This window comes from Siniperca chuatsi, linkage group LG13 (genome assembly GCF_020085105.1).
Source record: "Siniperca chuatsi isolate FFG_IHB_CAS linkage group LG13, ASM2008510v1, whole genome shotgun sequence".
NCBI classification, from domain to species: domain Eukaryota; kingdom Metazoa; phylum Chordata; class Actinopteri; order Centrarchiformes; family Sinipercidae; genus Siniperca; species Siniperca chuatsi.
Window position 1 is genome coordinate 26,760,678 of NC_058054.1, and position 26,078 is coordinate 26,786,755.

At 41.8% G+C, this 26,078-nt stretch overlaps 1 protein-coding gene and 2 long non-coding RNA genes across 7 annotated transcripts in view; 1 reads left to right on the forward strand and 2 right to left on the reverse strand.

The window, feature by feature from the left end:
* On the reverse strand, positions 1-13,845 carry LOC122886442. Of its 2 annotated transcripts, XR_006380342.1 has the most exons (3): positions 10,660-13,845; positions 8,942-10,064; positions 1-541 (listed from the first exon to the last, which is right to left on the reverse strand). It is a non-coding gene; the product is annotated as an uncharacterized LOC122886442 (long non-coding RNA). The 2 variants fall into 2 exon arrangements; XR_006380341.1 differs by lacking the exon at positions 10,660-13,845 and having other exon boundaries at positions 8,942-10,649.
* LOC122886445 lies at positions 9,791-25,167 on the forward strand. 3 transcript variants are annotated; one of them, XR_006380347.1, is made up of 2 exons: positions 9,791-9,928; positions 24,784-25,167. It is a non-coding gene; the product is annotated as an uncharacterized LOC122886445 (long non-coding RNA). The 3 variants fall into 3 exon arrangements; XR_006380349.1 differs by lacking the exon at positions 9,791-9,928 and adding an exon at positions 22,117-22,211; XR_006380348.1 differs by lacking the exon at positions 9,791-9,928 and adding an exon at positions 23,110-23,194.
* agla (amylo-alpha-1, 6-glucosidase, 4-alpha-glucanotransferase a) overlaps positions 16,777-26,078 on the reverse strand; it is a 44,155-nt gene continuing 34,853 nt past the window's right edge. For both annotated transcript variants that reach the window (XM_044218594.1, XM_044218595.1), the window contains exons 27-35: positions 23,777-23,878; positions 23,437-23,548; positions 23,025-23,160; positions 22,068-22,180; positions 21,762-21,973; positions 21,524-21,621; positions 21,149-21,236; positions 19,893-20,026; positions 16,777-19,193 (exon numbers count right to left, since the gene is read on the reverse strand). In XM_044218594.1, coding sequence (XP_044074529.1) covers positions 19,076-19,193; positions 19,893-20,026; positions 21,149-21,236; positions 21,524-21,621; positions 21,762-21,973; positions 22,068-22,180; positions 23,025-23,160; positions 23,437-23,548; positions 23,777-23,878 — 1,113 coding nt within the window. In that variant the 3' untranslated portion in view covers positions 16,777-19,075. The remainder of the gene's footprint in view (positions 19,194-19,892; positions 20,027-21,148; positions 21,237-21,523; positions 21,622-21,761; positions 21,974-22,067; positions 22,181-23,024; positions 23,161-23,436; positions 23,549-23,776; positions 23,879-26,078) is intronic.

Here is a 26,078-nt window from a genome sequence, read left to right on the forward strand (position 1 = left end):
TGCAGATCAACCATTTAATGATAAGAAACACAAAAGGCTTACACAGATTTCAGGCAGTCCAAAAACAATACAGACAGGGAGCAGGCAAGCAGTAAAACCAAAAAAACAAATCCAATGGTGAGCATGGAAATCCAAAATCCACAGACAGGTAGGGTACAGGGAAACAATGAATCCACAGAATGACAAACCAGGACGCTTGACATGGGTACAACGACGAACTGACACTGAACAAAGGAAAAAATCAGGTAGGAGAGACAATGAGACAATTAGGGAGGGGCAAACAATCAAAACTGGTAGGCCAGGCTGCCGACTGGGACATAGCAGGACCGATGATGGCTCGGAAGCGTTGGGCAGCTGAGTCTCCGGAGCGCTGGGCAGCTGAGTCTCCAGGGCGCTGGGCAGCGTTACCTCCAGGGCACAAGGCAGTGGTGAGGACGAGCAGCTGGGCAGCGGTGAGGAACGACGTCAGCGGGAGACATGCTTCCTTCTGGGGTTTTTTTCATAAGGTGCCAAAGAGGGCTTAGAAGCACTTGCTCATTTTCTACATTTCAGAGAGAATCAAACATTATCAAGTTTAGTCCTTAAAACAGATAAAGTAATTATTGTAGGTGATTTCAATATTCATGTGGACGTTGAAAAACATAGCCTTAGTACTGTGTTTATCTCATTATTAGATTCAATTGGCTTTTGTCAGAGTGTACATAAACCCACTCACTGTTTTAACCACACCCTCAACCTTGTTCTGGTATATGGCATTGAAATTGAACAGTTAATAGTCTCACTGAATCCTTCATTATCGGACCATTATTTAATAACTTTTGAACTCCTATTACTAGACTACACGTCATTAGGCAAAAACTCCTACTCTAGATGTCTATCTGATAGTGCTGTAGCTAAATTTAAGGAAGCAATCCCATCTGCATTTAATTCGGTGCTATATCTCAATATAACAGAGGACAGAGATGCTAATTTCAGCCCCTCCCAAATTGACCATCTTGTTGATAATGCTGCAGGCTCACTGCAAACGACAGCGTGACCTCCGGGGCACAGGGCAGCGGTGAGGAACAATGTCAGCGGGAGCCATGCTTCCTTCTGGGGGGTTTTCCAGAAGGTGCCAAAACAGGAATGGGCTGAGGTGCAAGCTGGTTAGCAGGTTGAGGCGCAGACTGGAGGCTAGCACGCAGGAGGTAGGCATGCAGGCATATTAGCTGGGAACTAGCAGGCAGGGATATCAGCTGGGAACTAGCAGGCAGGGATATTCAATTCAATTAAATTTTATTCATATAGCGCCAATTCATAACAGTTATCTCATTGCACTTTTCCTATAGAGTAGGTCTAGACCGTGCTCTTTATAAAATTATTTGCAGAGACCCAACAAATCCCACCATGAGCAAGCACTTGGCGACAGTGGCAAGGAAAAACTTCCTTTTAACAGGCAAACTCAATGGTGGGCTACCATCTGCCGCGGCTGTGTTAGGTGTGTGTGTGTGTGTGTGTGTGTGTGTGAGAGTGAGTGAGTGAGTGAGTGAGTGAGTGAGTGAGAGAGAGAGGTTTTGAGTGAGAACGAGAGAGATTTTGAGTGAACGCGCGAGAAAGAGAGAGGTTTTGAGGGAGTGAGAGCGAGAGAGGTTTTGAGCAAGAGCAAGAGAGAGAAGGGAACTAGTGTGAACTAGCAGGCTGAGGTGCAGGCAGATGAGTAGCAGCAAACAAAGACAGGAAGTAAAACAAGACACAAGAGGAGAGGAGAACACTTCAAAATAAAACAGGAAATAACAGGACAAAACCCCCAAACCATCACAAATACAGTATTTTGTTTAAAGGTGCTATTGATAACATCCAGCCACTAGATGACGGACTCCTCCTCCCCCCTTCCATTCCATTCTAGTGGTTGCCAGTTTGTTGCACAACCAGCATATTTCATGGTTGAGTGGAGTGAGACTCAGACTCAGTCATATCAAGTGATGAATCTTACGTGATAAAGTAATGAATTCATTTCAGTATTTTCAGGTGTTTATATTAACGTGAGTACCATAGCTGTTGAGCTCAAGGCATCTGGCTACATGGCTAGCTAGCCACAAATACCTCAGCAATGTGTCTCTTAATAGGGCTAACGTTAGACTGCTATATGAGATGGCACCCTCAATAACAGTAACGTTTTGGGTCTAAACAGTATAATGAGCAGATTTACAGTAGTTAAATTTAAGGAAGCAATCCCATCTGCATTTAATTTGGTGCTATGTCTCAATATAACAGAGGACAGAGGACAGAGATGCTAATTTCAGCTCCTCCCAAACTGATCATCTTGTTGATAATGCTAAGTTAAGTGTAGCTTATTGAGATTATTAAGATATTGCACAGCAGTAATGGAGGTATATAATATCAATATCAATAAATAGGAAAAACTAACATAGGAAAACTAAATATTGCACGGGAGTAATACACAGAATATTGCACAATTATTCAAGTATAGCAGAGATGTAATGATCAATGTCCAGTTTAGTGACCTAGGGTCATACAGACTAACCCTTAGAGGGAGGAGTTAAAGAGCTTGATGGCCACAGGCAGGAATGACTTCCTGTGGCGCTCTGTGGTGCTTTTTGGTGGGATGAGTCTTCCGCTGAAGGTGCTCCTTTGCTTGACCAGCACGTCATGGAGTGGGTGGGAGACACTGTCCAAAATGGCATGTAGTTTTGCGAGCATCCTCCTCTCTGTGACACCACCGTCAGAGAGTCCAGCTCCACCCCCACAACGTCACTGGCCTTACGGATCAGTTTGTTGAGTCTGTTGGCGTCCGCTACCCTTAACCTGCTGCCCCAGCATGCAACAGCATACAGGATAGCACTGGCCACCACAGACTCATAAAACATCCTCAGCATTGTCTGGCAGATGTTGAAGGACCTCAGCCTCCTCAGGAAATAGAGGCGGCTCTGGCCCTTCCTGTAAACAGCTTGAGTGTTCTTGGTCCAGTCCAGTTTATTGTCCAAGTGTACTCCCAGGTACTTGTAATCCTCCACAATGTCCACACTGACACCCTGGAAGGAAACCGGGGTCACTGGTGCCTTGGCCCTCTGTAGATCCACAACCAGCTCCTTAGACTTTGTCGCATTGAGCTGCAGATGGTTCTGCTCACACCATGAGACAAAGTTACCCACCACAGCCCTGTACTCAAACTCCTCACCACCGCTGATACATCCAAATACAGCAGAGTCATGAGAAAACTTCTGAAGGTGGCAGGACTCTGTGTGGTAGCTGAAGTCCGTGGTGTAGATGGTGAAGGGGAAGGGAGAGAGGACAGTCCCCTCAGGGGCCCCAGTGTTGCTGACCACGCTGTCTGACACACAGGCGCACATGCTGTGGTCTGCCAGTCAGGTAGTCCACAATCCAGGACACAAGGGGGGCATCCACCTGCATTGCTGCAAGCTTCTCACCCAGCAGGGCAGGCCGGATGGTGTTGAAAGCACTGGAGAAGTCAAAAAACATGATCCTCACTGTGCTTGCTGGCTTGTCTAGGTGGGTGTGGATGATGATGGCGCAGGATGATGATGGCGTCCTCAACTCCCAGTCGGGGCTGGTAGGTGAACTGAAGGGGGTCCAGGAGGGGTCTGACCAGCCTGAAGAGCCTGGAGAAGAGGTTCTCCAAGAGTCAAAAGAGGTGGTTCCTAGAGTCTCCAAAAGTAGAATGGGAGCCAGAGCCTTCAGTTATCAAGATCCTCTCCTGTGGAATCAGGTCCCAGTTTGGGTTCGGGAGGCAAACACCATCTTCTCATTTAAGAGTAGGCTTAAGACTTTCCTCTTTGATAAAGCTTATAGTTAGGGCTGGCTTGGGTGAGTCCTGAACCATCCCTGAGTTATGCTGCTATAGGCCTAGACTGCCGGGAGACTTCCCATGATGCACCGCTCTCTTCCTCTCCCTCTCCATCTGTATGCATTTTTATCCCATTAATGCATGTTACTAACTCGACATCTTCTCTCTCCCGTAGTTTTGTGCTCTCTTGTCTCTCCTTTCTGTCGCTTTCAGATTTCTGCCTCCAGAGCTGCCAAGTCTGGATCTGTGATTGTGGGCCACCTGCTGCCCCCGTGTTCCTGCTCAACAACTGCTACTACAATTGTTATAATTAGTCTCATTACTATAATTATCATTATTATTCCTATCACTATCATTCCTATTATGATTACTTTATTAATATTATCACTACCATTACATTATTACTATTTTAAAATTCTAGGTGGAATTTGCATTGTGCTTCCCCCACCCCCTTCTCTCTCTCTCTCCGGCTCCTCTCTCTCTCCCCCTCTATTATGCCTTTTTATTTATTTTAAAGTTATATAGGCAGCATTTATGTATATTTGATCCTTTTTCTTAATTTAAGCCCAATTATGTATTGTTCTATTTGTATTTTGATGTATAGTTATTTATCATTATTTAATTTTTTTACTCCCAAATATCCGTATCGGCATCAGCCCCAAAAATCCAGTATCGGTCTGGCTCTAAAATCAGCATTATTATTGTAATTATCATTTTTTTGGGGGGGTTGTGATTTATTATTAGGGCCCGAGCAGCAACCACTAAAAGGAATTCTTCTTCTTCTTTATGATTCCATTTTTCCGAATGAATCACATTTTTGATGGCCTAAAGGTGCTCGAAAAATTGTGAAACTTTGCACACTCTTCAGGACTGGTGAATAATTTGATATTTTATAGGTTTCGGAAAGGGGCGGGGCAAAATGGCTCTATAGTGCCCCTTTGAAATTTTCAAAAGTTCAGCCCCTCCTTGTGGTTTCATCCACATGTACGAAATGTGGCAGGCACATGTAAGATGCCAAGATGAACAAATAAGTTTTCTGGACCCATGCCCTAAACCCAACAGGAAGTCAGCCATTTTGAATTGAATGTCCACTTTTCTGCCATTTTTCCGTACTTTAACAAACTCCTCCTAGAGAATTAATTAGATCAACTTCAAATGTTCGCAGAGCAATCTAAAGATCTTCACGATGAAAAGTTGCTCAAAGAGTTTTTGTCAAATGGTGTGGCCGTTATGAGGTGTTGAATTTTCATGTTTCCCTATGAAACAGGAAATGGTTTGTAACACGTGTGCATGCGCCAACGTGCATTCTGCCTGTTCCCGTTGCTCCGTCTCGTCGTCTTACTTTTTCCAACTTTTAGCTTTTCTTTTTCTTATAAAACTTGAGTAACTTTTGTGTAAGTGTAATTTAAACTACATTAAATTTTTTGCTACTCAGTCAGGGCACCTCTGCAGAACAGCTGTTTGGCTGCATTGTTTACACCAGGCAACAGCTGATCATGCTGAAGCTGAGCGACATGGCGCCCAGGACAACTGATGTTCCCACTGAGATCTGGAGGATGACACACCGAGGATGCAGAGGTGGAACTAAGCTGCGAGGGAAGAGAGAGCGGTCCAGACAAAAGAGACTTAAGAACAAGAGATTTAAGCTGTGTCTGCCTTCTCTCGTCATGGGCAATGTGAGATCACTGGCGAATAAAATGGACAAGCTAACGGCATTAGCCTGGAGTCAGACGGAGTTCCGTGAGTGTAGTTTGATGTGCTTTTCAGAGACATGGCTACACCAGGATATCCCGGATCATTACGTTTCCATCAACAGCTTTCAGACTGTTCAGGCCGACAGGGATCACACTGGGAGTATCTGTAGCCCGGACATTGAACTGTTAGCTGTGGGACTCCGGCCATATTATCTGCCACGTGAATTCTCACATGCCATTGTTGTGGCTGTTTACATCCCCCCCTCTGCTAACCCTGCATCGGCATGCAATGCCGTTCACACCGCCACAGCACAACTCCAGACTCAACACCCGAGTGCACTCATATTAATCTCGGGTGACTTCAACCAACGGCAGTGTTTCAACAACACTGACTAATTTCACCCAGTATGTGAGTTGTCCTACTAGGGACATCTGCCAGACAATGCTGAGGATGTTTTATGAGTCTGTGGTGGTCAGTGCTATCCTGTATGCTGTTGCATGCTGGGGCAGCAGGTTGAGGGTAGCGGACGCCAACAGGCTCAACAAACTGATCCGTAAGGCCGGTGACATTGTTGGGGTGGAGCTGGACTCTCTGTCGGTGGTGTCACAGAGGAGGATGCTGGCCAAATAAAGGAGTACCTTCAGCAACTCAAAGACTCATCCCCCCAAAATGCACCACAGAGAGCCACAGGATGTCATTCCTGTGGCCATCAAACTCTTTAACTCCTCCCTCTAACATCACTGCAATACTTGAAATATTGTGCAATATTCTCTGTTTAATACTCCTGTGCAATATACACTGTTTTCAGTTTAATATTCCCTATTTATTGATATTTATTAATACTTATATTACTGCTGTGCAATATCCACCGTCTAATAATCTAGTTAATCTGATACACTTAATTTGACAGTACTCATTATTGCACTATTACTTATTACTTATATTATTACATTGTATTATACCGTACTCTACTTAGCAACCTGTAAAGCTACTTTTGTACTTTACACGTATTTTAGCTTTTATACTTTATAGCCACTTTTGTACTTAATTTATCTTAGCTGTATTATAGTGTATTATATTTTGATTTGCACATCTCTTATTTCTTACTAGAAATAATTGTCTTGTTGCAGACTTATATTATTATTTCTATTTCTATTTCTATTCTATTAATACTTCTATTGCTGTGTGCATTGACGTGATAGTGAGCAGTAACGAAAGAGTTTTCCCTCGGGGATCAATAAAGTATTTCTGATTCTGAACACGACTGTACATGGTCCAATCTCACGCAAACTTCATATGTATATTAAAAGGTCCTGCCCTGAACACATATATATATAACAATATTCAGTTACTGTAACAGCGCCACCTACTGACAACAGGAAATGGCATGTTTTACACATTGATTTACTCCAGCCAACAGGTTGAGTACATCCACTTCAAATGTCGTCAGAAATGGACTTAAGACCTTGGTGATATTTCATTGTAAAGATTGTAAATTTTCAGCAAATTACCTTGGCGTGGGGGCGTGGCTAATTTCGATGCGTCCCAATGTCAAATGCTGGATAAGAGTCCAGGCCTGAACACATCTACATCCCCAAACTGAGTCATAACGCCACCTACTGACAACAGGAACTCAGCCTTCAAAAATTCAGCCCCTTCTTGCGGTTTCACCCACATGTACGAAATTTGGGAGGCACATGTAAGATGCCAAGACCAGCAAAAAATGCCTCTTAGTGACATGACCTTAACCCCACAGGAAGTTGGCCATTTTGAATTAATTTTCAAATTTTTGGCGATTTATAGGGGACACATTTTAACAAACTCATCCTAGACCGTTAATCTGATCACCTTCAAACTTAGTCAGCATACATAAAGCAGGTTGCAGATGAAAAGTTATCAAAAGCCTGAGTTTTTGTCAAATGATGTGGCTATTAAGGGGCGGTGAATTTTGATGCTTCGCCATCACACAGGAAATTGTAACTTCAGTGTACATGGTCCAAACATGTTTGATAACAGTCCTGCCCTGAAGACATCTACAAGCCAATAGTCAGTCTTAGTCATAGCACCAGATCCAGCTCAAATTTGTTCAGCAAAGTCTCAAAAGCCTCTTGGAGCCATAGCCTAAACCCAACAGGATGTCAGCCATTTTGGATTGAATGTGCACTTTTCGCCATTTACAGGTTCTGTACTTTAACGAACTCCTCCTAGAGAAATAGTCAGATCGACTTCAAATTTTCACAGTGCAATCTAAAGACCTTCGTGATTGAAAGTTGTGCTGAGTGTTAGTTTTCGTTAAAGGACGTGTCCGTGGCGTCGAATTTTGATGTTGTGCTGTTAAACAGGAACTTGTAACTTAAGTGTACATGGTCAAATCTGCTTCAAACTTCACATGTTTGATAAGTGTCCACCCTGAAGACATCTACATGCCAATATTCAGTCATAGTTATAGTCACCTACTGACAACAGGAAATGACACCTTGTGTTCTGACATACTCCTCCTAGCAGGTTGATTACATCCACCTCAAATTTTGGCAGACAAGCCTTAAAACGTTGATGATGCTATATTGTGAGTTTTCATTAAACTGCGTCTCCGTGGTGTGGCTTCGAATGTTGTTGCTTCGCCATGACACAGGAAGTTGTCACTTCAGTGTACATGGTCCAAACTGCCCCAAACTTCAAAGGTTTGATAACAATCCCGCACTGAAGACATCTACAAGGCAACATTCAGTCATAATAACGTAGACTGAAGTTTCGCGCCTTGGACACAAACTACCCCGCCGATCTTACAGAAGACTTTAAGACAAGATGAAACTTTTTGTCCTCGCTCGCTCTATTCTTACATCTCTTCTCCGCTGCTCTCCAAGACAGTGGACCTGAATGCGACAACGCCTGACTTACTCCCGATAGTAAGTTAAATTGTTTTCCAGCTTTTAGGTGGTTAAAAATATTGGGACTTTTTCAGTGTATGTTTGCCAATATCGAGTAATAGATTTGTGAGTTGTCCACTGAGCTGCACGCTGTTATAGTCTTGCTTGTTTGATGTGTAATGTTAGTGCTGTTAATGGTGCTGATGCAACTGTCACCATGTCACTGACTTAGGCCTTGGACTGTTTGTGTATGAATTCTAAGGTTTAATATTGAAGTGAGACTACACGACTTTAGCATACTTTGCCATTAATATAAATAAGCTGCATTATTGGGCCACAATTGCATACAATTCATATCGACTGAACCAAATTTTAAATGTCATCATTAAAATATACAGTAAATAAGCATAATTTCATGGTAGTCTTTTAACATATAAACCTACATAATATAACTATTCAATATTAAATCAGCTGTTGCATTAAAAAGTCTGAAAAAAAATTACCTTGATTGTCAGGGCCCGCTCATAAAAAAAACAAAACAAAAAAACCCCCAAACAAATACCCAGTTACTTACCTCTAGCTCTGGCACTGAGTCCGACTATGTGTCTATTCCTCGAATATTTATTTATATTCCTTTACTCCGTAAGGGTCCACCAATCAAAGAATCAAAACGTTTTTTTCATAAAAGTGAATCCAAGTTGAAATATCTACGGTAACCTTCGGCTTTCGTCCCTTCTAAAAAGGTAGGCTACCGATATTTGGATACGGGTCTCTCTCTCTCTTTGCAGCAGGTAATTGCAGTCAAGTGAGCAGCCGCTTGGATTTTCATGGGCATTCGTGGTGTTACGGTACGGGTGCTTGGAGCGGCCAAAAAGATCGAAAAATGAGTTATTATAATAAAATTCAAAGTTATTGTACTGTTTATAAAAAACAAACTCAAAAATATCAAATATTGGTTAGTGACCTCTCTTAAGAAAGTCCACACATGGCCAGTTTGGCATGCCCTGTTTTGAACTGGCCGTTGTGCCCTTAAACTACAGTTGCAGATTTCCTCATTTAAAAACTACTAAAAACTAATAAACTCACGTTTCCCAGTGTCACTGTCGTCACACTGGACAACAGTAGCACAAGCTTTCTCCCGAAAAATGCTGTGTGAAAGTAAACAATAAACATTAACAGCTAATCCGCTAGCTAACAATTTAAGTTATGTGATAAACACAAACTGTCGTAGTGTATGATATTTCGAACCCACAGATGCAGCACACACACTACAAGTGTCTTACACATCAATTCACTCTTTATATGAATGTAAGCAGGATTAGTGGGAAGGGGTGTAGTTCTCCCGAGTGAAGCCTTCGGTGTCGCAGCTATGGCTTCGGAGTGGAGACTGAAGTCGCGGTCACCCGTCTGACTAGGTTTGGATGCCGCGTGGATCTGGACAGGCAGACAGGTCTGTGAGGCGAGGAACAGGTGGTGCAGTGTAGACCTGGACTGGCCGCGATGTGGAGTTGGCGGTGAGGTGTGGAGACTGACCGTCAGCGGAACCAGTAGCCTGGAGCAGGTAGGATCCAAAAAGGTCTGGCTCCGTGGTGGAGTTGTGGGAGACGGGCAAAGTGGGGTGGCTGGAGAGGCAGGTACACAGGCTGGCAAGAGTCCAAACAGGGACAGAAAACTGCGATCACCGGCACAGGAGAATTCTGAGGCAGAGCAGAAACAGGATCAAAAACGAGGTAATGAAACAACACTAGCAAATGGGAGCCTTGACGCAGTAGTCGTACGGAGACGATCTGGCGTTGGTGTTGTGGGAGAGCCGGTATTTGAGCTGTGGAGACCGATGGTAGGTTGGAGACAGGTGTGCCGGTGATCAGCAGCAGGCGGGAAACCACGGAGCCAGACCAGAAGACATACACACACATCCAGAGACGAGTCGGGGACATACAAGACACACCAGGGAAGAGTACAGGAGAGTACAGCAGAGAACACAGGGCTGGGGAGGATAAGGTGGCTGACTACCACACAAACAGCTAAACACTGTACAGTGTAAACATTAATACACGTGTGTTGTAAAGTTCACCAGGTTATTGCTGCATAGTGTCAGCTAACTACAAACGTAACGTTGCATAGTTTATAACTTGTTGAGATCTGATGGGGTGCTACTTTTTCTGTGCGATGCCATGAAAGGAGTGCACATATGGTATTTTTCCCCTGATAACAAACTCGTGAACAACAAATTCATGTTGAAATCATAGAAATAAACAAAATAAACCCCGCTGTAAAAAACCTTTTTCTTACCATCTCCAGCACCAAACAGGAAGCAAACTGGGTAGTTATTTTGGTAATGTCTGAAAAAACGGCTTCATTCTGCGTGTATCTGATCCACCAACCAGCACGTATTTTAGTGACAAATCTTGATTTTTGGAACGGTTGGCATCTCATTCCCACCGTCTTCTCCCACTAAAATAACGCAGCTAACCAACGCAGGCTGGTAGCGAGTTGAGTCATGTTTGTGACTGCTCCTAGCTCAGACTGCTAATAGTTGCATGGGTGTTGAAACTTGTTCAGATTGATTTTGATCAACCTTAGCTAATTTATTGGCTTTACTTTATCATTAAAATATAACAATAATAATTAATACAATGAATTATACACATTTTAAAAAATCAATCAAACAGCATTTTGTGGAAGTAAAACATTCATTGTACAATTTAAATAAACTCAGTAGTGTTTTAATACACTGACTCCTAATTCTTGATTGTGTCCTGTTCTGTATTCATACAATGTAATTATCACTTATTGTTATTGCACCATTGGTTTTGGCCTTGGTACCCTACATTTTGGTTGTGATGCTCCAATAAATTTGTATTTATCAAAGGCCAAAGTGGCCTTGCCCTAAAAATGACTTAATTCCAAGCCTGCTGTTCAGGATGACCCTGGCTATGACCATATAAATGTTCATATGGTTTTACTGTACAATTGTGGAGAAAATTAAAGGGAAAGTCAGTTCAAATGACATTATAACACTTTCATAATGTTCTCATATTTGATATTAAATTAAAAAAAAAAATCCTTAATAGGTAACAGGAAATTTCCAATGGATTCCTGTTCAGGATGACCCTGGTTATGTCCATGTGAAATATACTGTTGTTTTACTGTACAGCTTTTGAGAAATTTAAAGGGAAAGTCAGCTCAAACTAAGTCAGCTCCATTTACATTAAAACAATCATCATTCTCTCATATTTGAACTGTCAAAAAAAAATTCTATATAGGTGACAAGAAATTTCCAATGGATTCATGATCAGGATGACCTTTGCTCTGTCCATGACAAATAGTGTGCAATTTGACTGTACAATTTTTGAGAAATGTAGAGGGAAAGTCAGCTCAAATCCATTTATAACAATCATAATTCCCTCATATTTGAACTGTCAAAAAAAAATCATTTACAGGTGACGAGAAATTTCCAAAAGATTCCTGTTCAGGATGACCCTGGTTATGTCCATGTGAAATATAATTTTATTTTAATGTACAACTTTTGAGAAATTTAAAGGGAAAGTTAGCTCAAATTACATTATAACATTCATAATTGCCTCATATTTGAACTGTCATAAATAAAAATCCTTCATAGGTGAAAAGACATTTCCAATGGATTCCTGGTCAGGATGAACCTTGCTCTGTCCATGTCAAATATCGTACGATTTGACCAAGTGGCAACTTCCGGGGCTGAAAAATGAAGCCAACGCAGAAGTGCCAAAAACTGCAGTTCATCAAATAGCCACTAGACTGAAGACTCGCTCTGAAAGGGAGTCAATCCCCATAGACCTCCATGTTAAAATACCCAGCTTTAAAGCAGAAATAAACATGTTTACAGCCTGGTACAAAAAAATGGTTTTGGTCTTTATAGTTAATTTCTTCCTTCATGACAACTGTGAGGTGGGTGAATTTTCACCACCCGTTTACCCGGTTCACCCGTTTAAATTATATTAAGGCTTAAAGTTCTGCATAATTAAGGGCATGGCCGCTTTTAGTGATAGGTAGGGGGTGCCGGTGTCCCGTCAACGCGAATGGTCTGTGGTCTGCTAGCCGTCACCTCAGCTCAGTGAGTCACTGAACTTGACCTCTCGGTCGAGTTTGTGCCTTTTAGCCACAGTTATTAAACCGGCATGCACCGAAGTCAAAACGTAATAGAGAAGTGTTGGAATTTAGGGGGATAATACTTTTGAACAAATGGCGTTTGTGTGAGGTTGGAAAATAAAGGTCCACCTTGTTAGTTAGGTAACGTTATGCAATGTTAACGTTAAACTTACCATACGTAATGTTAATGCTACACTTGGCTATGTACTGTAACTGTAGTCAGGGAAGGGAGCTGCTGTGGACACTAATTAGAGTAAATGGCTGCACCTATGCCTGATGAGGACTGGAGGGATGGACTACGAAGTGTTGACAGGGAAAAAGTTGATGGGTACGCTGTTCTGGGGAGTGGCACTTGGTGAATTCAGTTCAATTTTATTTATATAGCGGCAATTCATAACAGAAATTATCTCATTGCACTTTTCCTATAGAGCTGGACTAGCACTCTTTACAATATCATATACAGAGACCCAACAAATGCCACCATGAGCAAGCACTTGGCAACAGTGTCAAGGAAAAACTTCCTTTAAGAGGCAGAAACCTTGGGCAGTACCAGGGCAGCCTAGAATTTTAAAATAATAATAATGTAAGGTGAAAACAGGTAACTGGGCTGTAGGGCGAGGTTCCTGAGTTAGGTAAATTAGTAGTATTAGGACATGTGAGGGCCCCCTGCTTAGTCTACTTGTGTGTGTGCTTTGTCAGTAACTGTGTCTACCCGTATTGTCTTTTATGGTGCCAGAGAGCTGATTGCAGTATCCAACCAGATCTGGAGCACCTGGGCGCAGTGCTCTACAGGATATAGAAGTCCCAGCTTCCAGCGTGGCTCGCTCTCTTCCATGTCAGCACCTGCACCCTATTGCTTTGCTTAGCATATTGTTTTACTTTTACTCCACAACACCTTATCCTACACTATCCACACACATCCACATGAACACTACTAATTTCACTGACTAACAAACCTCATATCAGGTTATGACAGACACTTGAGGAAAGTTACCACGCCTGGGCCTATGTGATGTGTACTCTACGGTAAAGAGGTTGAAGACATCACTTGTTTCACAAGACATTAAGATTTTGCCAAATTATGACACTGGGTTATTATCCATAGGTTCTATCATTATCTATTACTGTTACACATCTTTTCATTTATTTCAAGTGTACTTAAGCCATACAAAACAGCTGATAAATTTGCAACCTTAAATATTGATGCTGTCATGAATGCAAGATGTTAAACTGTTGCTTGTGAAGTGGTACATTTTTGTTATCTAAAATGGCTCAGACTATACTTTAGAGTAAAAGCACATTCTTCAAAGCTGTCATTAATTTTATTTATATAGTGCCAATTCATAACAGAAGTTATCTCATTGCACTTTTCCTATAGAGCAGGTCTAGACCATACTCTTTATATTATTTACAAAGACCCAACAAATCCCACCATGAGCAAGCACTTGCCGACAGTGGCAAGGAAAAACTTCCTTTAAGAGGCAGAAACCTCGGGCAGAACCAGACTGAGGATGGGCGGCCAACTGCCACTGCTGGTTGGGTTGAGAGAGAGAGACAGAGAGAGAGAGCTAGAAGGGGGAGGGCAAAATGCAAATTCCACCTGGAATTTTAAAATAGTAATAATGTAATGGTAGTGGTAATATTAATATTAATAAAGTAATAATAATAGGAATGATAGTGATAGGAATAATAATGAGAATTACAGTAATAAGACTAATAATAACAATTGTAGTAGCAGTTCTTGAGCAGGAACATGGGGGCAGCAGGTGGCTCACAATCACAGATCCAGACTCTGCAGCTCCGGAGGCAGAAATACCTGCTGAAAGCAACAGAAGGAGAGAGACAAGAAAGCACAAAACTACGGGGAGAGAGAAGATGTTGAGTTAGTAACATGCATTAATTGGATAAAAATGCATACAGATGGAGAGAGAGAGGAGCTAAGTGCATGGGGTGTTTGGGGTCAAGTACAATAACTTCAGTTTTGTCAGAGTTTAACATCAGAAAATTGAAGGTCTTCCAGGTTTTTAAGTTCTTAAGGCATGGTTAAAGTTTAGCTAACTGATTAGTTTCATCTGGCTTGATCGATAGATATAATTGGGTATCATCCGCATAACGATGAAAGTTTATGGAGTGTCTCCTAATAATATTGCCAAAAGGAAGCATATATAAGGTGAATAGAATCGGTCCAAGCACAGAACCTTGTGGAACTTCGTGACTAACTTTGGTGTGCATGGAGGATTCATTGTTAACATGTACAAACTGAGCTCTATCTGATTGATAGGATTTAAACCAGCTTAGTGCGATTCCTTTAATGCCAACTAAGCCTAGTTGGAATGGGGTCTAAGAGACAGGTTGGTGGCTTAGATGAAGAAATAATTGAAGTTAGTTGAAGAAGGTCTATAGGAGAAAAGCGGTCTAAATATATATCAGGTTTTACAGCAGGTTCCTGTGTTTGAAGATAAATTGTTACGGGGCAGGATGTGATGAATCTTTTCTGTAACAGTTAAAATTTTATCATTAAAAAAGCTCATGAAGTCATTACTACTGAGGGCTATAGGAATACATGGCTTAATAGAGCTGTGACACTCTGTCAGCCTGGCTACAGTGCTGAAAAGAAACCTGGGGTTGTTTTTATTTTCCTCTTTTAATGATGAGTAGTAGGCTGCTCTGGCATTACGGAGGGCTTTCCTACAGGTTTTAAGACTTGCCAGGCTAAACGAGATTCTTCCAGATTGTTGGAATGCCATTTCCTTTCAAGTTTTTGCAATGTTTGCTTTAATTTGCGGGTTTGGGGGTTATACCATGGAGCTAACCTTCTTTGTTTTATTATCTTCTTTTTTTAGAGGATCAATAGAATCGAGTGTCGTTTGCACTAATAAACTCTGCCAGATTTCTAGATATGAGAGCTGCTCCATCCAAAGTGGGATGAATGCCGTTTCTCCTAATCAGACCAGGTCTTCCCCAGAAAGTCCGGCAATTATCGACAAAGCTCACTATGTTTGCTGGACACCACCTCGACAGCCAGTGGTGGAATGAAGACATGCGGCTAAACATGTCATCACTGGTCAGGTCTGGCAGGGGCCCAGAGAAAACTATGGAGTCCGACATTGTCTTTGCATATGTACACACCAACTCAACATTAAATTTAATGATCTGCAATTGGCGTAATCGGGAGTTGTTTTCCCCTGACATGAATAACACTTTCACTGTATTTACGTTTATCTTTAGCCAGCAGTTTTAAATAGGATTCAACGTCGCCCGCTCTGGCCCCAGGAATACATTTGACTATGGTCGCTGGTGTTGCTAACTTCAGGTTTCTCAAAATGGAGCAAACAATAATCAGAGCTGGTTTCTCAGCGGGTGTGTCGCTGAGTGGGGAGAACTTGTTAGAAAGGTGAACAGGTATGTGGTGAACCGTGGGATTCTGATTAGGGCTATGCTTCCTTCGGACAGTCACCCAGCCTCCTTGGTTTCCCAGCTGCTTGGGAACATGCACTTCACTGGTCGGTCCGCACCGGCTACTGGGGGCTGGCTAACCACAGCAGCTAATGATTGACTTCCCATAGTGCGGAACCGCTTTTCCAATTCACTAAGCCTCGCCTCCAATGCTACAAATAAACAAATTATTACATGTACCATTATTACTAAGGGAGGCAGAGGAATAGCTAAACCACACACCAAGAAGAAGAGAGAGGCAGAGAGAAGCCATTGCTAGCTGCTAAACTAAAGAACGGTAGCTAGCAAAACTGAATAGCGTGTAAACTGTGGGATTAGCGAGAAAGTCGTTAAAAGGAGAGAGCTATGCCTATGAGTGCTTGAGCAGAACTAGTGTATGTTAAAATGTATAGCAGATAGTCACTCAGCACGTCAGCAGTATTTTGAAGATACATTTCAGAGTATAAAGTTGCTGTAAAATAATACGTATAATGGCGTCTGTTCATGCGTCATTTCAACTGGGAAATTCTGACCTCCGACATTGTCTGGAACGCAGCAATAATATACAGTCTATGGGGCTGTATAAAGAGAACTGGATACAGCGTCAAAGGCAGGGCCCCGTTCATTCCCATGAAAGCTGCTCAGTGGCGCATTAAGCCAAAAAAGTTTCCAGAGGCGGCGAGTCGCGCTGAACGTCCCAGATTTGCATAAAGTAGCCTAGACCTCAACTTTATGCAAATGACGAGCGGGCAACGTGACGCCCCATCTCTGGAAACTCCCGAAAAAACTTTTAAACTAGCCCCAACACATACACACACACAAACACACAGAAGAGTGGAGGCAACAGCCAAGTCATGTAACAGTTTATTCAGCATTGAACTGCCTATGGCAACTGTAACACTATGCAAACAGAGTAAACAACAACATTACAGACCACAGACACACTGATGAAACGGCAGGTACACACATATGTATGTCAAGTGGGACAGTGGGTTGGTTTACACCAGTATTTATCCAGTAGATCCGTTAATACTATTTAATAAAACTAACATGCAGTTTTCATTCACAGGGCTTTGTACTATTCTACATGACTGGACTGTATGATTGTAGAGACATGATATCACTTTGTTAAAATAGTTGGTTCTCCATTGGCCCTGCTGGCCAGCAGTAAATTAATTATGAAACTACTCACAATAATTAATTATTGTGAGAATTCTATACACCAGGTGGCACTCCTCCAAATACTGGCAGCTACCACACTGAGTGAGGACTTGAAACGTTAGGAGTTCATTTAGGCTTATCTCTTAGGAAACAAGAATCCAAAGAGACTAGATGATGTGTTGTGTTTAAGGCAGGATCATTTTAAAACACAAGGATTAAAGACAACAATTAACACCAGTGACACTGGACTTCAAACATATCCAAGTGTTAAGATACACACAGTGACTTTTCCTAGCATGTCTGTATATCTTCTGTTGCAGTTCTACTCACCAGATACCTTCTTTTGGAGAGGAATACTGATGTGTCATGTTGCTTAAACATTTGCCATGTGTAACATCTACAGCAGGAGACTATAAGACAGGAAGGCCATCAGCAGAGATCTACAACATGGTTACACCCCAGAGGAAACTGCTTTAGAAACCTCTGGAAACACAAAGCAGCTACATGCTACTCAAACAACAATGTGCATGCACAAAACTGGTTGAACATTAATACACAGTTGAATGACATAATAAGTTGAAAACTACATCATAAGGCTTATGAAGAAAATGTGGTGAAATGGGAAACAGCTGGAAGACCATTTGCAGGATATCTATTTTATATTATGTGTATAAAGGTATCAGGTGGATGGTTTAGTACTGTATGCTTTATGGAACAGGACCTTTAAAGTATAGATTTTAAACAGCTTTGAGAACTATGTACATCACTGGTGCTACAGCTTGTAATCAGTCACCTTATGGTGACAAAAGGTGTTTAGGTCACTTGTTTAGACAGGTTACATAAGGCCAGGTTGGGCTGTGACAGTCAGGAGGTAGGATTCAAGATGCAATTGCACACTGACAGGTTATTTGAATTCAGTATGAAAGACATTTTTTTATACTAAATAAAAGTAAAAGTAGGTAGCAAAAAAGTATGTTCTGCACATTTTTGTTGATGTACACATCAACACCAAAGGGCTGGGATCAGTTTAATTGACTGACTTGTCTTTCTGTGAATTTGATTAAATGTAATTTTACAATTTTTACTGTACATTCTGAACCGAATGCTTTGTTGGCCTTGAAGTACCATTCCAGCCTTTTAAGAAGAGCTCTCTATCTAAAAGGTTTGTAAGTTGTTCAGGTCAAGAAAATGACAACAAAATGTCAAAAAACTATTGTTGATATTAATACTAGTAGTGTGACAAACGTGTCTGAGAATTATTTAAAATTATGGCTGAACCTGGAAGTATGCTGCATTTATGTCATAAGGGAAAGACAGTAAAAATCTGAGGTTTCTACATTAACTAAAATGAATATCAGATAAGGGGATTAAAGGTCATCAGAAGCAACCAAGTGAAATTAAATGTTTTAACTTGCAAACATTCCCAAGTTGTTGCTGTGAGCTGTAAAGTCTTCGAGGTCCACTGGGAGACCTGATCATTTACAGACTAAGGGTAGAAACACACAGAACAGTGAGTTCGGCAGAGCTCTGAGCTCCCGTTCATTTTCTATGAGCGGCAGAAAATCTTTCATGAGGAGCCTGATAGGATAGTTGGGGGCAATAGAAGGGCAGTGCGAATGGCAAAGTTCAAATGATCAACTGTGACCTGAAAGATGAGGGAAATCACACCAGAGATTCTGTCATATATTTATTGTAAATAAATGTAGTTTGAAGCATCCAATTAGAGGCAGCTCCCGCACCAATCTGTATCACTGTTAACTGAAATAGCAACAACAGTGGACTCAGCAGTAAACTGCATTTGGATTGACAGCTCAGTGGATCTGCCCACTGAAGGCTGAGTGTGGGAAGTGTTGGTGGCCTTGCTGCTTTCTGTGTGTTTCTACTCAAAGCCAGCTTTGGGTTTGAAAGTGACTTTCCTCTTCAGTGAAACTTCAAGACACGAAGTAAGACAGCATCACATCAGGGGGTATAAGGTGTCGACCATTTAGAGGTCATAGAGGACCTCCAGCACAGTGGCCACAGACCATGCCTGGGTCTCACAGCTGAATGGGCAGTACTGGCCATTCTCATTGGTCAGCTCTGGCAGACCCTTCCATGGAGACCTGAGAAGGCATAGAGTAGTTAAGAGCTGACAATACACCAAAAATGAAGAGAGCAATAAAATGATTCATTAAACATTACAGCTCAGTTAGCGTACCTTCCATTCATACCGTATGGGTTTTGAAATATATAAATTGTACAGCATGTAACAAACTAAGACATTCATATAATGTGAACTGCTTCAACAATATTCCCAATGGAATATCTGGTTTCGTTATCCATTTTTGATTTTAAAGTAAAGGAAAAAAAACACACTTGTTTTTTCATGATCAGTTTTTAAAGGATATGAAATGAACTGAAATGAAGGTACAGGAAGAGTGAGAAATAGGATGTAGTGCTGACAGGTAAATAAATGGACTGTACTTGTATAGCTCCTTTCTAGTCATCCGACTACATATCACATTCACCCCATTCACACACAGTCATACACTGATGGCAGGTGCTAACTGCTCATCAGTCCAAAGAAAGTAACTAATCATTCATACACACTCACACACCGAAGGAACAGCCCTTGGGAGCAATTTGGTCTCAGTGTCTTGCCCAAGGACACTTTGACATGTGGGCAGCCAGGATCAAAGCGCCAACCTTCCGATTGGTGGACGACCCGCTCTGCCACTAAGCCACTGCCGGCCCACATGTCATTTGCCATGATTTTATCATGTGAAACAAAGCACAATAGATATATAAACAGACAGTCCTACCTCTCCAGGTGGGTATAATGTCGTGACAGAACATTTTTCACCAGGGTGACTGTTTTGGCATAGGTTTCTTCTCCCAGCTTCTTGGCAAAGTAGAGTTTAGCACGCAGGAAGTAGCCTACCGGCCACAGCCACTCCTGCACACACGAGAGTTATTTAAGTGCAGTGAGAAAAATTTAAATATCAGTGCTGTACTGCAATTAAAAGGAAACATTCTGTCAGCACCATTTCAATTCCAACTTGATTTACATGTTGAGGAAAACTTCTTTAAACATTCAAACAAGTTCAAGTGATGATAGGTGATGATGAGGGTACTGATGCACTCCACTGTCTGACTGAGCTCTACTCTAACATGTACTATTTTAGTCAATGAACTCAACAGCAAAAGCAAAACATTAATTTCAAAATATATTGTTATAAAAACCCTGAATTAGCTCTGATAAAGATAAAGTTACTGACGTGTCATACAGGATTCTATCAATACATTTGTAGCATGAAATGTTTGACTAGCTGGCTATATACTATAGTTCAAGTTGAAAATGTATGGCTGGTTGTCGTACAGAGTTGACTTCAGCTACCTGATCCTTTTGGCTATCATCTTCCATAAAAGGACTTAAACAGTAAATAAAAGTGGTTGGTTGCTTTAAACTAACTCCTTCATGTAACACTGTAACGCTTCAACTCTATAACCTGAAGTGTTTATTAAACTCCAGTATAGGCTTTGTCAAGCCTGGTTTATGGTGAACACAGTGTCCCCGGCGCAAGGGTCTGTGGTCCAAAAATGACATCATCGCGCCTTTCACGCCGGGCCGCAAGCTGTCGTAGCGCTTGGTCGTGCACCTCTGAAGTTTTGTAACTAGGTGCCTAGGGTGTGCTTTTCATTTCACAACAACACTGGACACCAAAGCTAGCTGAGAAAGTTCGCCTCTACAAACACATCTACCCCACTTCTTTGAGAGACCACAGGGACAGCCAAATGACTCAATTCATGGAGAGAGATTGCGACCAAAAGATAAGTCATTTTGTAGGAAAGTGTAGAAAATTATGAGGGACTGCCATGTTGGATAATGACATTCTTCCGGTAACACTCGTTGACTTCCTGCTTATTCAAGTGATATTTTGTTTGTACGCCCCCTAGCTTGTCGGAGAATATTGCAACGGACAGCATGTTGAGCATGAACGCCTCTGTGCATGCTCGCAACTCTGCAGAGGCCACGCCACGGTGTCTCTCGCGAGTATATAAAAAGCTTCAGACTCACAGGTCCTTGGTGGTAATTGAAGCCTTTTGCAAGGTTGTAGTTGTCGTTGTCCAGAGCGTTGTCATAGACACCACAGTACACCATGTCACTATGACAACACAAAAAAACAATGTCAGTATGAGACTGAATATAAAACAAGTTATACAATATGATCATTATATAAATACAGCAATTCTACTGTATGTGTATGAGAAAAACTACTAATCCTTCCACTGCTGCTACTACTAAACTTGTCATGAAACATTTATTTTAAGTGGCAAGACATGATAACATTTACAAGCAGGGATGAATAAAGTAGATCTACCACATGTGTTTAAAGAGATCCTTTGTTTGTGTGCATTTTGGAGTGCATGGAGATTATTAGATAGATATTACTCAGGGTCAAGTGTCTTCATTCCCAGTGGTCCCAGTAGTTTCTTCTCAGCCATCTCCAGAGCCTTCCAGGCTCTCTCCACTGTAAACAGCTCTGGAGCCTTTAAACACAGAGATCATGTCAAGCAGCCAATCAGTGATCTAGTCACTTAACAGACATAAAGACCTATTTGCCAATAACATTACGCACAGTTACAGATCATTCAGACAACCGGGTACAGCTTTCACTCTGTCTACTTACTACCACCATGGCAATAGTGAAGTTGGGTCTCAGTTGGTAGTCACACCAGGGGCTGGAGGCTCCATAGCTGTCTTTATAGATGCCTTTCTTATGCACCAGATCATGGTGCTTCTCATTAGGGTCATTTGGGGCCCCAGACACCCAGTAACCTGCTTCAAAGGACTGCTGGAGCTGCTGGTTCCACTGGGAGTACGAGATAAACGCTTCTTTACCTGGAACACAATGAAAAATGTTTATTACATTTCTTTATCTTAAAATATAGGTAAAACCTCAGTGTTTCTGTTAGTGTGTGTGTGTGTGTAATACCATCTCTGTGTACTTTAGCTCCATCATAAGGGAACAGTCCTTTGGCATGGAGCTCCACAACCCAGCGAACAGCTGACTTACTGAGACCAACTATCTCCACTGCTGCTCCATCTCTGGACAGAAAAAGTGGAAACAAATTAGACTGTAAGTAACTATTATTTTCATTTTTGACTGATCTCTTAATTATGTTTTCAATTATTTGATACATTTAGTCTATAAAACATCAGAAAATAGTGAAAAATTTCCATCACAATTTCTCAAAGCCAAAAGCAGGTTGCTTCAAATGTCTTGTTTTGTTCAACCAACAGTCCAAAACTCACATATATATGATTATGATGATGTAAAACTGAGGAAATCAGCAAATCCTCACATTTGGAATTGCTGATAGACTGATCGAAAAAAATAAATAAATCAAAAACAGGATCAAAATCTGATGCAAAGTGCGATGAGAAATGTAAGCTTACCATTTCTAATAGGGCTGAACAAATAATCGAAATATTATCAAAATCACAATATGGCCAAGTGCAATATCCAAATCGTAGGAGCTGCAGTTTTTTGATAAAAGGTAAAATGCATCACAACATACCATTATAAATGAAGCACTGTAGTGCTACAGAGATGCCGTGGTCTACAAATCATATTCTCCAGACTTAAGGGAACATGCTTGTTTGGTACAGACCCCAACAAAAATCACATCATTTTTAGATTTTTTCAGTGAAAATGAAATGCAAAAATTACCATTCCCACAAAAACAGTGACTCATAATGTCATTGCAATATCTGTCAAAATAATCGCAATTAGATTTTTCTGCATATCGTTCAGCCCTAATTTCTAACTGGATTTCCTAAAAAACTGGGAGGGATTTGTTTTGTGATAACTTTCTGATAGCTACTTTTCAAATGGATGTGAGGCAATGTGTGTGTGTGTTTGTGTGTGTGATCAGGTTGTGTGTGTTACCTTGGAGTAGCAGGCATGCCTTTGTTCCGTGCTCTCTCACTCTCTCCCATTTTGTCCATCCATGTGCCGCAGTTAAAGCGGTTTCCTCCAGTCACAAATCCTGTGTGTGGATCCACCTTAGCAACCACGTTGAACCCTGGACAACAGGGGAAGAGCGCAGAAATACTGTGGTTGGTATTGAAGGATTGATTGGAAAGCTGTTGGTGTGAATTGATCTAATGTGTCCCCCGTGGCATTGACAAAAGGGTTCTATGTGGTACTAGAAAATGATTTGTTAAGTTTGTTGTGCTGTAAAGAATGACTTTTTAATTATTTTCTTATACTGGCACACCTCCATGTACATTATCATTTACTTATATTATTTGTACATGTATAGTTTAACACACACACACACACACACTCCCTGTCCTACCTTCATCTCTCATGTTCATGTCTATCTTGGGTCCAGCATTTCTCTCTCTGAAGGAAATTCCTTCCAGGTGGCGCTGCAGAGCCTCCTGGATCACATCATACAGAGGCTGCTCCTACACACACACACACACACACGAATATATACTGTACATGTGAAGTTGCACATTAGTAAGATGATGGTTAAGTATTTGTTTGATTGAAATTAGTGTGTGTATAGTATTTGGACATTTTTAACTCTAGTGACTCCTAGTGGTAGTATCAAGTAAGATATTGTGGCAGACAGCAGTGCATGCTGCTAACCTGGATCTGTATGTTTATGTGTGTGTCTCAGTTGTACATACCACCTCCCCAGGTTTGCAGGGTTCACAGTCATCAGTAGGGTACATCCGTGTGACAGGACAGCGAAGGATTTCATGCCCTTGAGGAACTTGGGTAGCGTAGTCCTAAAAAAAAGCACATAATAAGTATAAGTACGTAATAAAGTACATCATTATCTATACTCATATCGGTTCTTTTTCATTACTAAATAATGAAAAAGAACTGATTACTGTAACGAGCGTAGTTGTCGTCAACTCGAGTAATCTCAACCGCCTCTCTGCTGTTCTGACTGCGCTCTGTGTGTGCTTGTGTGTTTGTGTGCTCAGCCCTGGCACAGAGCAGGTCAGAGGCTGCAGCCTGATAATAAATTACACCAAATGTTTTGACACCAATGTTTCTTTAGTTTATTTATATGATTTCAATACGTATTTGTTGTTCACAATGTAGCATTGTCAGGGAAAAAACAGGGTGCGTCCCCTGGACGCGTTGGTAGTGAGGTTACTGCGTCCTTTTGGATTTTAATGCATCAGAGAAGCAGGACGTGTACCTAGCAACATCACTGATAGCATGATATTAAATCATACATCTATGTAAAAATATATTAGCTTCCTTATCTATTTATTTGAATAATTTGGTTAATAAACATTTTGAAACTTTTAGATTTTCTAAATATAATTAGAAATTATTTTGCAGGGGAGTGAAAACAGCAAAAGCAGCATAATGAATGTGAAACCAACTGCAGGAAAAAATATTTCTAAAAGTTTATTTAAGTTTTATAAACTTAAATATATATTAAACTAGGATAATCCCTTATATTAGGCTAGAAAAAGACAGCTTGAACCAAACTTTGCTTATTTTATTATCAGCCATTTAGTAGTTCCAAACTAAATTTTCCAAAATGATGACACAATAACTGTCCTTCTTTCCTACCAACCCTGAGGGTTCTGGCTGGAACATGTAAGCTGTTGCACTCACCATATATTAGTCCACCTCAAGGTTCAAGGTACATTTATTTGTCATTCTACAACAGGGCTGCACAATGAAACGAAGGATGAGGTGGAGGAGTCTCACAGTCTGTGAGGAAAGAAGCTGGTCGTACGGCAGCAGATACTTCTGTGTCTCTTGCCAGGTGGCAGCAGGGTGAAAAGGCTGTGGCTGTGGTGAGTATTGTCTTTTAGTATCCTTAGAGCTCTGCGCAGACACCTCACCTCTCTGATATCACTGATGCTTGGTCGATGGGTACCATTGATGTTCTGGGCGGTTTTAATCACCCGCTGCAGAGCCAAGTCAACTTGTGACCAAACCTCTCATTTTCACACTACATCCCTAGCACCAGATAGCTGACAAAACTAGCAACATAGTGGAGTATTTAGCAGCTAAAGAGCCAGATATTATTTTCAGGAGTTGGGGGAGACCAAACCAGAGATAAAAGAGAGTGAAGGTCCTCTTGGATCCACATTCTTCATTGACTTCCTGACGGGCAGACCCCAGGTGGTGAGTGTCGGCGGACACACCTCTTCCACCCTCATCGTTAACACCCCAGGGCTGCGTTTTGATCCCCCTGCTGTACTTCCTGTGTACACATGACGGTGTAGCCACTTTCGACTCCAACACCATCATCAAGTTTGCTGACGACACAGCTGTGGTAGGCCTGATCACAGATAACAATGAAAAGGCCTGCCTGATGGAAGCAGAGGACCCGACCCGCTGGTGTCAGGACAACAACCTACACCTGTACGTCAGCAAGACTAAGGAGCTGATAGTGGACCTTGGGAAGAAGCAGGGAAGGAACTACGCCCCCCTTCATATCAATGGGTCCTCGTGGAGAGGGTGGACAGCTTCAAGTACCTCGGTGTCCACATCACCGAGGGCCTGACCTGGGCGCTGCACACTGACTCAGTGGTGAGAAAGGCAAGGCAGAGAATATTTCACCTCAGACACTTGCAGAAATTCCAGGTATCCCCTCAAATACTGAGGAATTTCTACTCCTGCACCATTGGGAACGTCCTGACAAGGAACATCACTGCCTGGTATGGAAACAGCACTGAACAGGACCGCGAGGCCCTGCAAACAGTGGTTAGTTCGGCTGAACATAAAAAAGGCAGTGCTCTACCCTGCCTAAAGGATATTTACACCAGGCACTCCAAGAATAAGGCTAGGAGAATCATTAAGGATCTCAACCACCCGGATAACGGCCTTTTCTCCCTGCTGCGGTCGTGAAGAAGGTACTGGATACATCAGGCCAGCACTGAGAGGCTCAGGAAGAGCTTCTACCCTCAGGCCACTAGGATCCTACGTCCTTTTTAAGCCACAAATTGAAGGAAC